The sequence below is a fragment of the Penaeus vannamei genome, chromosome 18 (assembly GCF_042767895.1).
Source record: "Penaeus vannamei isolate JL-2024 chromosome 18, ASM4276789v1, whole genome shotgun sequence".
NCBI lineage: Eukaryota > Metazoa > Arthropoda > Malacostraca > Decapoda > Penaeidae > Penaeus > Penaeus vannamei.
The window spans coordinates 36,046,731-36,061,730 of NC_091566.1; the positions used below are offsets into that span (position 1 = coordinate 36,046,731).

Genomic DNA, 15,000 nt, shown 5'->3' on the forward strand with positions numbered 1-15,000 from the left:
TTAATATATTATGGTGCTTGCAGTTTAATGGCACTGTAAGCAGACAATGGAAGACATATGTTTGGTAAGTTAAAGAATGTATTATTGCAGTATAATTGTGTAATGCCAATACATTCCACAGTGTGTGTATGTATGTGTTTGTTTTTACATGCACATGTCTGTATAAATGTAGGGATATATTATGTTTATATGGATATGATTTATAAATTGGCAGTAGCTCTGTCTGTAGTGCAATAAATGTAATGCACTATGCATTACATACAGTTGCTACTAGACAAAATAATAGTTTAGTAATGTAAACTGCTGTAATGGTAATTCTCATCTTCATTTTTGGTATTATGAAAGGATAGTATTATTATTTAGATTCAAATATTTCATCCACGCTAAATTTTATGGCTTGGCTGGTTTGGTTTTGTCCTCTTAATTATATATGATTTATTTGTGACTATTTATTATGAATATCTCAATAAAATTTTCTTGTTTTAGGGTCAGGTTTCTCTAATTTTAGCTCTGCTATTTTTGTAGGTAACTTATTTTTTATTTAATTTGGCTTGTAATATTGTTCTTCCAACATTCTGACAAAATGCATTATTGTGAGTAACCCGTTTCCAGCAGAGAGGGCATGTACACATATGCCATATTTGTTAAATATGTTCACACATAGATAGCTCCACAAGTCACCAAGAAATCAATTACTATTCCTACCTATTACACCTGTCCTCTCTTCATCCCCTATTGCTGTTAGTGTTTTGATGACATAATCATAATGTTGGTAATGTCAGCATCAGAGAAAAAAAAATCCAAAAATTCAAGGGGTGGGGAAATAGGGGAGGCCACATAACGTCTACTAATTGACTTAGTGGTGACTGAGTACTTGAGCCATCTATAGTATGCATAAACAAAATTTAGAAAAAAAAAACTATAGTAAACAGTATATGCACCTGTTAGCAGTGAATTGAGCTACTTTATTCTTCATTACTTTGTATTCTTAAACTATGCAATAGTGAGATTTGCAAAGGTAGTTGTATTCATTATTCAAATAGTTTTTTTCATATTCATTAACTACAAATCTTTTTGTGGTCACCTTAAAGATTTATTTGAATTATAACTTTTTCTAAAAATGTTTAACTTTGATGGATCCTTTTGCAGATTTCTGGTGATTTAAAATTATCTTTAAACATTTCTGCTATTAGCAATTGGTCATATATTCCATGCCCATTATTATTTTGTATGATGCTCTATGATTCTGTAATAACCGACCAATGATAAATTTTTTCTTTTGTCTTTCAGCCACAAAGCCAGGCGAGAGTTTCAACGCTGAGCTGATTCTTTTAGATGTCCAAGCACATCTAGGAAGCCCAAATGCCGAAGAAGATAAGGAGTATAATCTTATCGTAAAGTTCTTGAGTGGTGATGCATTAACAAGTGAAATAATAAAAAGGTGTGGGTATCACATCAAAGAATTTATGATGTACTCTGAAGTTGTGAAGGAATTAAACGACTTTCAAGCCGAAAGGGCTAACAATGAATTCCGACTAGACATCCCCGAATACATATATGGTAAATGTACTGATAAGGAATATGTCCTAGTTATGCAGAATATTAAGGTGCTGGGGTATGAAACTGGTCCTAAGAAAGAAGGACTTGAGTTCCACCATGCAAAATTGGCTGTGAATCATATTGCACGATTGCATGCTGTGTCCTATGCTTATGATAAGTCCCATAATTTTCTGGAGAAGTACTCATGTTTCAAATTTAGCAATGCAATTAGCAGTTTTTTCAAGCCAGTTGTATGGGCATCTTTATTAAATAGCATCAAATTTCTAAAAAGTAAGAAGGGTTATGAAGATATGGTTCATAAGTTAGAGACAGGGAAAACAACACTCCCTGTTAAGTTTGCAGCAATGTGGGATGATCAAACAAGACATAAATTTTTATGTCTTACCCACGGGGATTTTTGGAACAGTAATTTGATGTATAAGCACAGTGAAGGAATGCAGGATGAAATTCGTAAGATTGAATCTTTGAAACTCATTGATTGGCAAATATCTCAGTGGAATAATCCAGTGTTTGACCTCCATTATATGTTGAATACATCTACCTCATTTGAAATGAGAAGAGACCATGCAGAAGAAATTTTAAGACATTATCATGCAACCTTTACAGATGCAACAAATAAACTAGGTACCCCTGTACCTAATTGGAATTATGAACAATTCAGAGCAGAGTTTGACAGAACATCACTTGTAGGTTTCCTCATGGGAATGTGTCTCATTCAAGGAACACTAAGTAAAGCTGGAGAAACTATCAACCATTCAGGGTCTACATGCCTTAATAATGCTTGCTGCTATCCTTGTAAGGTTGTGGTTGACAAAATCAAATCTGGCTTGGCCAAAATAATTGTATCGTTTGCATTCAAACCATCCTCAGAATACTTTATGCGAGCAAGTGTTAAAAGTGTATTGAGTCCAATTGGCCAAGAGTTGGTAGAGGGGAGTAATGAGGTACTGAATAGACGTCTTCTGGACCTCTTGACAGAAGCAGATGAGAAGGGAGTACTTGATGTCCTCATGTTGTAAAAGTACATGACATAATGTCCAATATACTGTCTTTCTTGTCATTCAGGTAATTTAACATTTTGAATAAAGGTATAAGTATAAAGGGACCTCTGTTATGCAAAGAGGACCCGTAATAGATATTTTTGTACTCTGTAATTGCAAGTTATGATAGTATGCAGAAAGGCAGTGAAATTGTATTTAAAAAGTAGTTAGTAGAAAAAAAGTATTATATAGATAGTATTGGATGCAAATCAGGGGATAAGAGTACTTCTACTTTGTAGTACTACCTAATCAAAGAGAATAAGTTAAGTCGATTCTGTGCTTCCTTCATGGGATTGCATTAAGACAACATGATTATTACTCTTATAGTATACTCAAGTGTTTTAACCTTGACACAAAGCAATATTTTTGCTGCATAATTTTCATAAATATTTGTTGCTAAATTTGTAGCAGCAGTAAGGGTGTATTTTATTTTTTTAGATATTTATACCTAAAGTTTTATCAAGAATCCATATCACATTTGAGATGTGTGAATGGCTATTATGTATCATTCTTGTGCCTTAAATCAAAACCTGTAATACATGACACTTGTTTTTAACATTAAACAAATTTAAGGTTTGTTTATGCTATGGTAATGTTAAGAGTATTTTTTGAACAAAGTTGTAGTTAAGAATTATTCTAATTTTATATACAGAATTTCAGGTTTACTGAAGTCACGAAAATTTTCATATTGACTTTTTTATGTAGTGTATATTATGAATTTGGTGCATTTGTGTAGTATGCATGTAAAAGGCATATTTTTGCAAGAGAAAAGTGTACAGGATTAGATAAAAGAAAGTTTCTATTTTCCATAAATCTGTATCATAGATATATGAATGAGTGAAAGATATGCAGTGAGTCTCATATGTATGAGCAGCACATTTGTTCAGTATATATACAGAATAGTAAAGACATAAGAGAAAATATTTTGATTTATGTCTTCTTTAGGGTGAAGTAGTATTTATTTCAAAGAGATTTTTTCCTGTTGTTTTCTGTGTAGTTGTATGCTGATAATGACCAACATGTATAATGCATGTGTCAAGGCAGTTTTGATTTGTGTGGCTTTTGTTTTGTTGAGATTTTTTGTGAAATAATTGTTATTCTCACTATTTGTTCTAATATTGGCAAATCCATAGTTGGAGGGTCTTTGATAGACTTAGGTTTTATTTTTTTATTTCTCATGTATGCAGATTCATTATTGGTAAAATGATATACATCAATATTTTCAAATGCATTGCAAGAGGGTAGTGGGTAATATATAAAACTTATCACTGAATAAGTCAGTTTTTTTCATTTCTAATGATGTTGCCTTGCCATAGGTGAAAGACGTACAATAACTTTGCACATCACAGTATTATTTGAAATGTAAATTTATTTCATTCTAAATTATGTTACTTACATAGTAAATTATATTTATATTCATGAAAATGACAAGGCAAATATAAAGTTAGTAATGTAAGATATAGAGCAGGTTATCATGCAGGGTTTCTTAATGACAGAAATACTATTGTAGGCGAAGCTTATTATTGTAGCATATCCTAGAGAAATTTTTAAGTAGAGAATTTTAAAAGATTGCTTCAGCTTGAGATATTGTCCAATACAAAGGCTTGTAGTAAACTAACGTTTGGTCATAATGTTTTCTTCTTCTTCATCATGTTCTTCCAGGTTTGTCAATGTTGATATCTCTAGGTTTTACTCTTTTTGCTTAACTTGTAGATGTGGAAAAAAACTACAAGATGTTCATTGTAGTCAGTTTCATTGTTTTGCTTTCTCTCGCTTCATTTTGTTCACCATTGTTGTCAGTTCCTTTGTCATCTCTGCTGTTTCCATTATTATTACTATTATTATACTTGAAATCACTTTTGTAATTATGGTTGTAATTGTCCACCTTTTTTTTTTTTTTTTTTTTTTTCAATTCTAATTTATTTTAATGCTCTGAAGTGTCTCATAACTTTTTTTTTTTTTTTCAATTCTAATTTATTTTAATGCTCTGAAGTGTCTCATAACCCCATAAGCCACATTAGAAAAAGATAAGAAAAACATTAAGTAAAAAAAAAGAGTACTGCACACATTGTTTAAATGTTTTAAGAGACACTTTACATGTATTAAATAGATACAAATAGGGAGACAAAGCAATGATGCCTGGAATGTACATACAAGCTTGTGTCCATGTCAGCATAACAAGGACCTAGCAATGTGTATATGAAAGTAAATCATAATGAATATACAAATAGATTAATGTATTCACAATTCAATTTTACTTTACACTGGGGGTTGACACTGACAGGTATACCTTGCTCTATCCTTGTAACTACAGCATAAAAGATTTTATGGGCCTACTTTTGTGTGGCTGTAACTCAATGACTGCAGGCAGGGCTAAACAAGTTACCAAGTTGTTTAGCACACAACTTAACCCATTGGCGCCGGGTGTCACGTACGTACATGCCATGGCTGTTGTGGACCAAACGCTGGGGGCATCATGCCATGCCCATTCTCGTGCTACTGGCTCGTCGGACGGAGGTTGTTTTTCTCCACTAGTAGCGGCTTCATTTATATGGTAAAGATTTTAGGCAATGGCACCTAAAGTGAAGGTAAACCTTCAAAATTTTAATATTTTTATAAATTTTAGCAAAATAAAAGCTTTTAGGTGCTATATGTCGCTTACAAACTACCGATCGAGCCGGGCGCAAACGGGAAATTGCCGGTGCGCGACAACAAGCCAGTGCATACGTAAACTTGACGAAATTTTTACCCATCGTTGATGGGTTAAGAATAGGCTTAATTACATATTATGGAATAGGAAGTTCCCCAGTGTGAGTGAAGGTTTTACTATGACATGATAGGCTATCATCTGGTGTGAATAGATTGGAATAACACGTAACAAAGGAAGGAGGGTCAATCTGCCAGTTCATTTGCCAAGGTCCAAATATTTTGAAATGGAAGTGGCTTTATTTACTTTATTCTCCTTCTCTTCCTCTTCATTACATATCTTTAAAACATATTTTACATTTAAAAACATCTTCATATATTCAGAGTTTTAAATCATCCCTATGCACAAAAACATTCTTATATTTTTCTTGATAATATCACTATAAAATATTTTAAACTTACAATGAGAGAGCAGTCAGAAAGGGTTTATCTTTAGTTAACTTCCCATCTTTGGTCAGTAGGAAAGGACGAGTTACTGAAGAATAATACAGAAAAGGGAAAGAAAATACAAGTGTAATACACACCTGATTTACCAAACAGTACATGAGTATTACCTTTAAAACTACATTTTCTGCTTTGTCCTCATTGTTTTGCAGTGTATTTAGTTATGCTGATGTAAACTGTTCTCCTATATGGGAGTATAGTATTTGGTTAGTGAATATGACTCTTTAATATATTTAGCAAGTCTCATCCTAAAATGTGTTTAGGTATATAAAAAGGGAAGAAAATCAATAACTCATCTTGAATGTCATGGAGAAAAATCTTCTGTAGTCATTTAAAAAATTGGTTGTAAATTTATTTTAAGTTACAAGCATCTTGTTTAAGTATTCTTTTTTTTTTTTTTTTTTAACTATTTTTTGTGTGTGTATTCTTGTATGCCTGGAATCAAATATAAAGTACATTAAGATCTTATTTAAATGCAAGATTTTTGTGGCTCAGTTTCTCAAGAATTGAAATATCAAAATTTATGCACAAATGTTATTGGTTGTATGATAGACTTTTTATAATTTCCGGTCATAGATTTCTGTTATTTCCGTATACATTAACAACCTGGATATTTTGTTTAATAACCAAAAATGCTAGTCGTGTGGGTTGATTTTAGTTAGACAGCTAATGGAAAATATTGATAAGTTGAATGAAAGCTTATGCTTTCACATTGCACAAGAAGTTGAATATGTAACTACTATAATTACATAAGACTTATTGACAGCAAAGGAATTATTTGTCTTGAAACCATGCAGTGGTGTGGTGATCTGCAGAGTCAAGGGCTGTTTTACCTACAAAGTTTTTTGTAATCCTTTTCGCTATTAGTGAGGGGGATTTTGTCATATTGGAAGTAAGGTGTGTATATAAGGGTCTCAAAAGTTTTAAGGTGGTCACCATTTGTGTTGCAATGGAAGTATTCTAAAAATGTTCCAAGATATTTACATATTCATATTTTGATGTAACCGATACATTGTCTCTTATTACATTTTGGTCTAAGGGCATTTAAATAGGGGAGAGGGAGATTATAGTTCCAAATCATATGGGAATTTTCCATTGGGACCATTTATAATTTACAGTCATTTACACAACTGTGGTTTCAGTCAATCTTTAAAAAAGTAGGAATTATATAAAGATTAAAGAATACTATTTAATGTTGCATGTGTTTTCTCTACTACCTCCTATTAAAAAGAGAGAAAAATTAATATGTTTGCCAAGTTAAAAAAAAAAAAAAAAAAAAAAAAAAAAAAAGCAGGTGGACCACTTTAGTTTTAAATAGGTCTTCTTGGTATGACATAATTTAACTGGTTGGTTGTTGTGTTGTCTGTTATTAGCATCTAAAAGCAATATTTATATAATTGATAAGGAAGAAAATAGATTGTAGTGTTTACATGATGTGAATCTCAGTAATTCTCAAGGTATTGTTTCCTTGTAATTTGATCCTAAAATTTATTTATTTTTATATCTGCTCTTAGTCTGCAGTTATGTAATGTTACTTGTAAGGTAGAGGGAAGTATATTGTGTAGTAAATTATTTACATATTGCAAATTTGGTGTTATTACTTGTATCTAAGGTTTCCTAGAATTTTCATGCCATATATTAAGTATGCCCAGTAGTTTTAAATTTTGATAATACCCACTAAAAATGCACAAAAAGTACTTAACCCCTCCATAAACAAACTTTTGTTCTGTAGAGATTTATAATTTTGTTGATGTCACTAGGAAGATATCCCCAAAGATTTTTTTTTCTTCTTTTTTTTCTTTTACTATCTTTCTTTCTCTCCCCATCCTGTCACATTGAATATTAACCCACTGCCACTGGGGATGATATATATGTACATGCTATGTCCACTGTGATTGTAATTTATTAATTGTGTGTAAACAGATGGCTCTAAAAAAATTATTACCAGTCCTCTCTATTTCACCTGTTTTCCGTTTTCCTTGATTTGCTGGAATATTGTTATTTATCTTCTACTGCTACTAGTAATTTCAATAACATTACAATGAATTTATTAATAGCATTAGAAAAAAATATCAAAAGCTGAAGCAAAGGGGAAGTTATATAAGCATACTTCTTGACTCCTTGGTGACTATGCATTTGTGGAATCATCAATGAGAAACAATTCACAAAACAAAACTATAGTAGACATTGCATATTCCCAGCAGCAGACATGGGGATAGCTGATATTTCAATAGCAGTTCAACATCCCTTGTGTTATAATTCAGTAAAAATAGATGTTGAAAGTAGTATTTCTTTCTTTTCTTCATTAGGCAGCGGCTGGAGAAGAAATTTTGGCTAAATGGTAGGAAAAAAGTACATGGCTTATCTTATAATGGGATCAAAGGGATAATGAGCAGATAATACTACTGCATGTAAACTTTTCACTTTTGTGATTACAAACTGCCATAATATACAGGAAATGAAAAAGCATTAGTTTTACCTGTACCTTCCAGTCTTTGTACTTTTTTACTGTTTAATTGTTTTAATTATTTCTGGTGTGATGTGTCTTTGCTGTCTATGCTGTTTCAAATAAAATTTCAATAATTTTAGTTCTCTTCACTTCCACAAATTTTTGGTACAAAAAAATACATTTAGGAATTACTGTATATATTTATTCAAATTCCAGTTTTAAGAATCTAAATACATAAATATACCACACTTGTTTTCCAAATAATAATAATAATGATAATGAAGTGGTTCCATGAGTAAAGTATTACTTGAAAAAAAAAAAAAAAAAATCCATAGACTTGTAAAATATGAATTAATTGTACGTCATGTATCGAGGTGTAGCCGAGAATTTTGCATAGGCCTTGATGACCTTGTTTACAGCATCAAGGAAATCCTTTTCTGTAGCAACCTTCCTACGTGCTCGAATGGCATACATACCAGCTTCTGTGCAGACAGATCGGATCTCAGCACCTGTGGACAAAGTTTATTTTATAGTGAAAATTCACTGTTAAAACAAAATTACGGGTAGCTGAAATCGCTTTCTTTATTTTTTATAATAATGTTTCTCTATTATGTAAACAAATTTCTACCTGAAGACTTATATTTCTTTAATGTATTGCCATCCTTTTACGCTTTTGATTTACTAAAGAAACAACCCAGTAAGTACCATTCATCTGAAATCACCAATTCAACAGCTTTTGCTATCTGTATATATATGTTCTCCTTTTCTGCACACATCTTTCAAATAAAGTTTAAATCCACTAATGTAAACTTTACCAAACTTTTATTTCATCTATTCTTAAGGAATTACTAAGAATTAGTAACTTACCTGTACTGTTAGGACAAAGTCGAGCAAGAAGATCAAAACGAATGTCCCTTTCAACGGACATACTCTTGGCATGGATTTTGAAGATGTGAGCACGACCTTCTAAGTCAGGGAGACCGAATTCAACTTTCCTATCCAAACGGCCTGGTCTCATCAAAGCAGGGTCCAAGGTGTCTGGTCTATTTGTGGCCATGAGAACCTACAATATTGGGAGAACATTTAAATTTTAATTTTTGAAACAAACAAAATGTCACTACAAACTTGATTAAGACAACATTTGAAAGATTACTTAATATCAACAAGTATGCAAATAAATAACATTACTTTCCCAAACTAAGTTTTCCTCTTTACCTTGATATTTCCACGTGGATCAAATCCATCCAACTGGTTAATCAACTCTAACATAGTTCTCTGCACTTCATTATCACCTCCTGCACCATCATCAAACCGGGCTCCACCAATGGCGTCAATTTCATCAAAGAAGATGAGACAAGCCTTCTTGCTGCGGGCCATCTCAAAAAGCTCTCTCACCATTCGAGCTCCCTGAAAAAATCAAGTGTGGGAGTGTTGTTTGTTTGGTTCAAAATAGTGAATAAAAATGAAAACAAATATGAAAAATCAATAACACAACCAAGTCTTGATATCTGGTGGGGAATAAAAAAAAAGCCAAAAATATTTATATTTAATATAATACTACTCTAAATAAGAAAATGAATAAAGTTAAAGAAAACAGTTCCTTTTATATTTAAATTTGAAGAGCAAATAAATATTTAGGTTCCAAACCCGTAAACCTAATTACTGCTCAGTAGAAAAAACAGGAATATGACATGACAACTCATGCAGCAAAAGTAAACAATAACTTTATACATTTTTGTTTTAACTCCAATTTGAAAAAAAAATACCATGCACTTTTGGTCCTACAAAAATAGAAAATGATATGAGGTCCATATTTAATCCTGCTTGGCATCAAATTGGTACAGGTACAGTATTCTCTTGGTCAATTGTTTAGCCCTTAACCTCATGAGGGCCCTGAGGGGTGGACCTTTTATCTTCCCCACATATTTCAGTTTTACCATGGTAAGTTATGAAGACTTTGTACCCTTATTAGGGGCATTGACGCTTGCCCCTTTATCAAGTAACTTCCTTGAATCTAACTCCTCTGGTTCACCGACCCCTGACTCTCCTTTGATCATGGCTCTGACCACTGCTTCCTACACCCCCTTCCTCGATATGTGCAGTCAACTTAACCCATCCCAAATCATCTACCCAGGTTATAACTTGACTTTCAAAACATACTCTTTTCCTCACTGCCAATACCCTCCACCCTATTGCCTGCACAATCTGTCTTCATTTTCTACTTCTTCCTCCTCCCCTAATACAACTCTCCAACCTTAATGACCTCCTCCCCAGAGTAACACCTAACTCCACACCTCTCCATCTTCCTCCTGTCCTTTACAAACCTTTTGAATACTTTAGACCAGCCAAGTGGGATCGATTTTTTGTGATTCCCCCAACAGCCCCTTACTCTGACAATACCCTCCTCTTTCAACAATGCCTCTAAAATCAAGTAAGCAAAGTTTACTTCTGCAGCTTTCCTGATTGCTCACACCTTATCACAGTTACATCCTAATTCTAAGTCCATGCACTATCTACCCTTGCTGACCTCACTGGCAAACCAATACTTGCCCAACCTCACTCCTCCCTTAATATGTACTGGAACTGTTTTCATCAACTCAGCTGACTTCCCCATCTGTGGCAAAGATTGGTCAAACTGTGAAGACAACTTATTTGCCTGTCTCATTGCCTACAATGCATTATCAGTACAGTGCTACACAATTCCCCGCAGAACCTTAATTTTACCAGGATTACCTTCTATAGACCTGACCTTCCCCACAAGGTCTAAATAGGAGAATTTTTTCATATGAGACCCTATCAACCCACACACTGTCAAGGTAAAAAATGTTTTTGAATCATTCCCTACTCCAGAACCACCCTTCACTGCACTCTACTCCCCTCTAGCCAAGTTGTCTCAATTGTTTTTCCTCAGTATTAATTCCCCCTACTCCCACCTTCATACCTCTACCTCCCTTATGCCCTCAGTCAAATCCTTTTTCCAGTAGGGACAGACACTTCTGTGTCTGTCCCTACTCCTCACTTCACCGATTGCACCAGACAATCCATCTTCTACCACATCCCTTCCCACAGCTACATCATCTACTCCTTAGATGACTATCTCCTCATTAAAATAATCCTTTGTTTCCCAAACCTCCCCACCCAACTCCCCTCCAGAAACCCTTGAGGACAACCAAAATTTCCTAAGCATGACCCTAGAGTATGCTTCTCTCATCCATCCTCCAATTTCTCTACCCCCACTCCATCTACATTCAAAGTGACTGCCGACATCCATCAATCCTCCTCATATTTTCCATACCCCTCTTATCTTTACTCCCTCCCAAATACCCCATCCTCTCCTCCACCCACACCAAACTCCCTTCCTTCCCCACTATCCCTTCCACTACCTCCTGGACACATATGTGAATCCTTTTTTTCTTTTTCTTTTGTTTCTTTTTCTTCACAATGTTCTTCGCTGGATTTCACCTCTTCTGATGAACCTCCTGATACTACATTTTCATCTCTCAGCCAACCCCCTACTTCAATCTCCAGGTACACCTCCTCCTCCTCCTCCTCAGCCATCCATCTCTACCCCTATCACTTGCTGACTGCAACACAATGGGTCTTCTATAGCAAAACATTTGAGGCTTTAGTTTTCACAGACCTGATCTTCGTCACATCACACCTTCCTACAATCCATCCATTACATCTTCTAGAAACCTTCCAAATACAACCTCCAGTACCGATTCCAAATCATCATTTTATATCATCCACTCTCTCTCTTTCTATCTCCTTTTATATTTGTACACTAAACACCACACACTATAGCTCCCTTTCAAACCACTATCCCTAACACAATTCTTTGCATCTTTCTTCACTGCTGGATCACAACTGTTTCTATTTACTTTTCTCCTCTTCCCACTGACTTTAATACCTTTGAAAGTTTACCTTTTCATTTCAATCACCATCCTGAGAACTGCCTTTACAGCCATTCCATGAGCTTCCCCTATTCAATGGTGGAACACTGAATGCTTCAAAGCACTTTGAGTAAGTGTGCAGCATAGAGCAAAATACCCCCAGCCAATCAATTCCAAGCTCTAATCAATTTTAAAAGAGCATCAGCTCAACTACACTGCACAATCCAAAGCTCTATCAACACCAGCTTGCAAAATTACACTTCCATAATTACCTCCACCTATTTTTACAATGTGTCATAGAATCCACAAACTAGCAGGAAAACATCCCCCTCACACTGCCCCAGTCCTCCATATCCGTAATACCCTCATTTCTGAACCTTCCTAAGTTGCTACTGAACTTGCTGCATATTTCAGCTCTCACCTTTCTCCCCACTTCTATTTCATTAAAACAGCCAAGGAATGCACTCCATCCCCTATCCTTATCCTCTACAGAACCCTACCATCCCCCTTCTCCTCTGCTGAACTCCTTTCAGCCTTACTGTCATGCCACAACACACACGAAGGCCTTGATTGCATACATTACCATCCATATACAATCAAAAACAATATTTGGACAATTGGAAACTTTCCTCATCACTGGCTTGAAGCACTTATCCTACCTTTCCTTGAAGCTAATAAATCTGGCACCCTCCCTTAAGACTACCATCCCATTGCTCTGACCAGTTGTTTATGCAAATTGCTAGTAAGAATAGTCAATCTATGCCCAATATGGTACCTAGAATCCCAAAGCCTCTCTTCTTCTCAATCTGGATTCCATCATGCTCGAAACACAGCTGACCTATTTGTACATTTTAAATATTACATCACATCTGCCTTGCACACCATAACTCAGTATCAGCCATTTTCTTCAACCTGGAAAAGGCATATCATACTACATGGCAATACCATATTCTTATACTGCTATCACCTCATGTCAATGCAATGGAACTTGGGTGTATTCATTAACTCATTCCTTTCTAATCGTACCTTCTGAATTGAATTTTCCTCTTCTTCATCAACAGATTTTTACATATTGTAGCCTCTGCCTACTACCCTCACTTTAAAACCTTTCTCTTCACGTGCTGGCAGTCTTTCTGGTCTAGCTTTATCACTAATAAACTGCATAATACAAAATCTTCCATCTCCATTTCCCCTTGGTCAATACCAATCCATACAAATAGACGCTGGGGAACTGCTCTGGCCCACTTATGCACTGGACATGCATTCTTATCTCATGTCAAAATCTGATCCACCTCTATGCAACTCACGCAATGTTCCTCTTTCAGTCCCATACATCCTCCTATCCTGTTTCTGCTTTACAGCAACATGTACCTTTGCTTTTCCTCACTTTTTCTCACTTCCCTGACCTTGTAATCTATTGGACATCTTGGAATACCCTACCTTTTCCTTTGACAACTTATTCTCCTTCCTCAGACACTGTCAGCTCCCCCTCTCAACCCTTTTCACTACCATACTACCCTTTAGTACTGTTCAACCTTTAATTTCAACCTAATCATTAACTAATTCCTAACCCTTTCTGCTACTATACTGTACCATAGTGATATATGACCTTTAAATCTAGAACTTTTACTTTTTTTAACCCCTTGGATCCAGTTACTTCATGGTAATCACATTAACGAAAATACGGGCAATAGGCTTATGTGAGTGGCCACTATGCCAGGTGGCTTGTAGGCGGGGCACACACAACCACTCGTTTGCAGTGACAGGACTCTATGCCTCCCCTTTGCAATGTAATTTTCTCTTTTTAACAAAATCAGCTTCAGCTTTTGGCCATGTTCAAATGTCCATATTTGCAATTTGATTTGCTTTTTCCAGATGGTAATAGACTCAATGCAAAAAAAAGAAAAATATGTAATTCTTTTTTTCTTTTTTTTTTTTTTTTTTTTTTTATAATACTCAATTTTCAGTAATAAATCCTGTGCTGCTGGTTACAGTGGGCAAGAATACTTTGCTGAGCATGGGAATGTGCCCTCACTGAAGCCAGCACTCTTCTACTCCTGGCTTACAGTCACTGCATTCCACACTAACTTATCAAGGGAATCATGCAAAAGCTCCTTTCTAAATGCCAAGTAAGTCCAATCACACTCCAAGAGGTTTGTGCACTCATGCCGAGTATTTTTTATCTCGTCTTCAGCCAAAGTGCTCATGATGGTAAGTTCATATCCCACAGCCAGATTTTCCTGTGATGGCATGTTCACATCACCCACCCCTTAATTCACATCAACCAGATTGAATGGGTTAACCATTAACCATAAGAACATCAGAACATATCAACCTACCTCTCCAACATATTTCTGGACTAATTCTGAGCCGATAACACGAATAAAGCAGGCATCAGTTCGGTTAGCCACTGCACGAGCACAAAGAGTCTTGCCAGTTCCTGGGGGCCCAAATAACAAGACACCCTTTGGAGGCTCAATACCCAGGTTAACAAATCTCTCAGGCTGTGGGGAAAAAAGGAAACAATATTAAATTCACAATCTGATACAATCTTTGCAAATAGTATGCATACTAATTTAGTGACATCATGGAAGTTTGCTGGAAAACATTAATCTATCCCATATCAGTATCAGAATTTACATGACAACTGAATTCTTGGCTGAGTTTTTGGCCCAACAATGGGTGTCAAGAGAGATTGAATTTTTGGTTTTGACTAAGTTAATCATGGTACACTAGAAAGTATGGGAAAGTCAAATACCATGCAAATACCAGCAAAGGTACATTTTTGCAAACTCTCCTTCACACTTTGTAAGACATGGCAAACAATGAATGAAATCACTGAGCACAGTGCAACCTCAATTATGGCTAATTGCATATGGAGAGTTGTGCTTTTCATGAACGTAGAGGT

At 35.1% G+C, this 15,000-nt stretch overlaps 2 protein-coding genes across 2 annotated transcripts in view; one reads left to right on the plus strand and one right to left on the minus strand.

Annotated features, from left to right (window-relative positions):
- The window catches only part of LOC113802884 (uncharacterized), an 18,203-nt gene extending 12,402 nt beyond the window's left edge, over positions 1–5,801 (plus strand). The window contains exon 2 of the mRNA XM_070133252.1: positions 1,291–5,801. Coding sequence (XP_069989353.1) covers positions 1,291–2,579 — 1,289 coding nt within the window. The 3' untranslated portion in view covers positions 2,580–5,801. The remainder of the gene's footprint in view (positions 1–1,290) is intronic.
- Positions 5,802–8,379: 2,578 nt separating this feature from the next.
- Rpt1 (26S proteasome regulatory subunit Rpt1) overlaps positions 8,380–15,000 on the minus strand; it is a 22,378-nt gene continuing 15,757 nt past the window's right edge. Inside the window, exons 6-9 of the mRNA XM_070133253.1 lie at positions 14,432–14,596; positions 9,415–9,606; positions 9,067–9,262; positions 8,380–8,708 (exon numbers count right to left, since the gene is read on the minus strand). Coding sequence (XP_069989354.1) covers positions 8,551–8,708; positions 9,067–9,262; positions 9,415–9,606; positions 14,432–14,596 — 711 coding nt within the window. The 3' untranslated portion in view covers positions 8,380–8,550. The remainder of the gene's footprint in view (positions 8,709–9,066; positions 9,263–9,414; positions 9,607–14,431; positions 14,597–15,000) is intronic.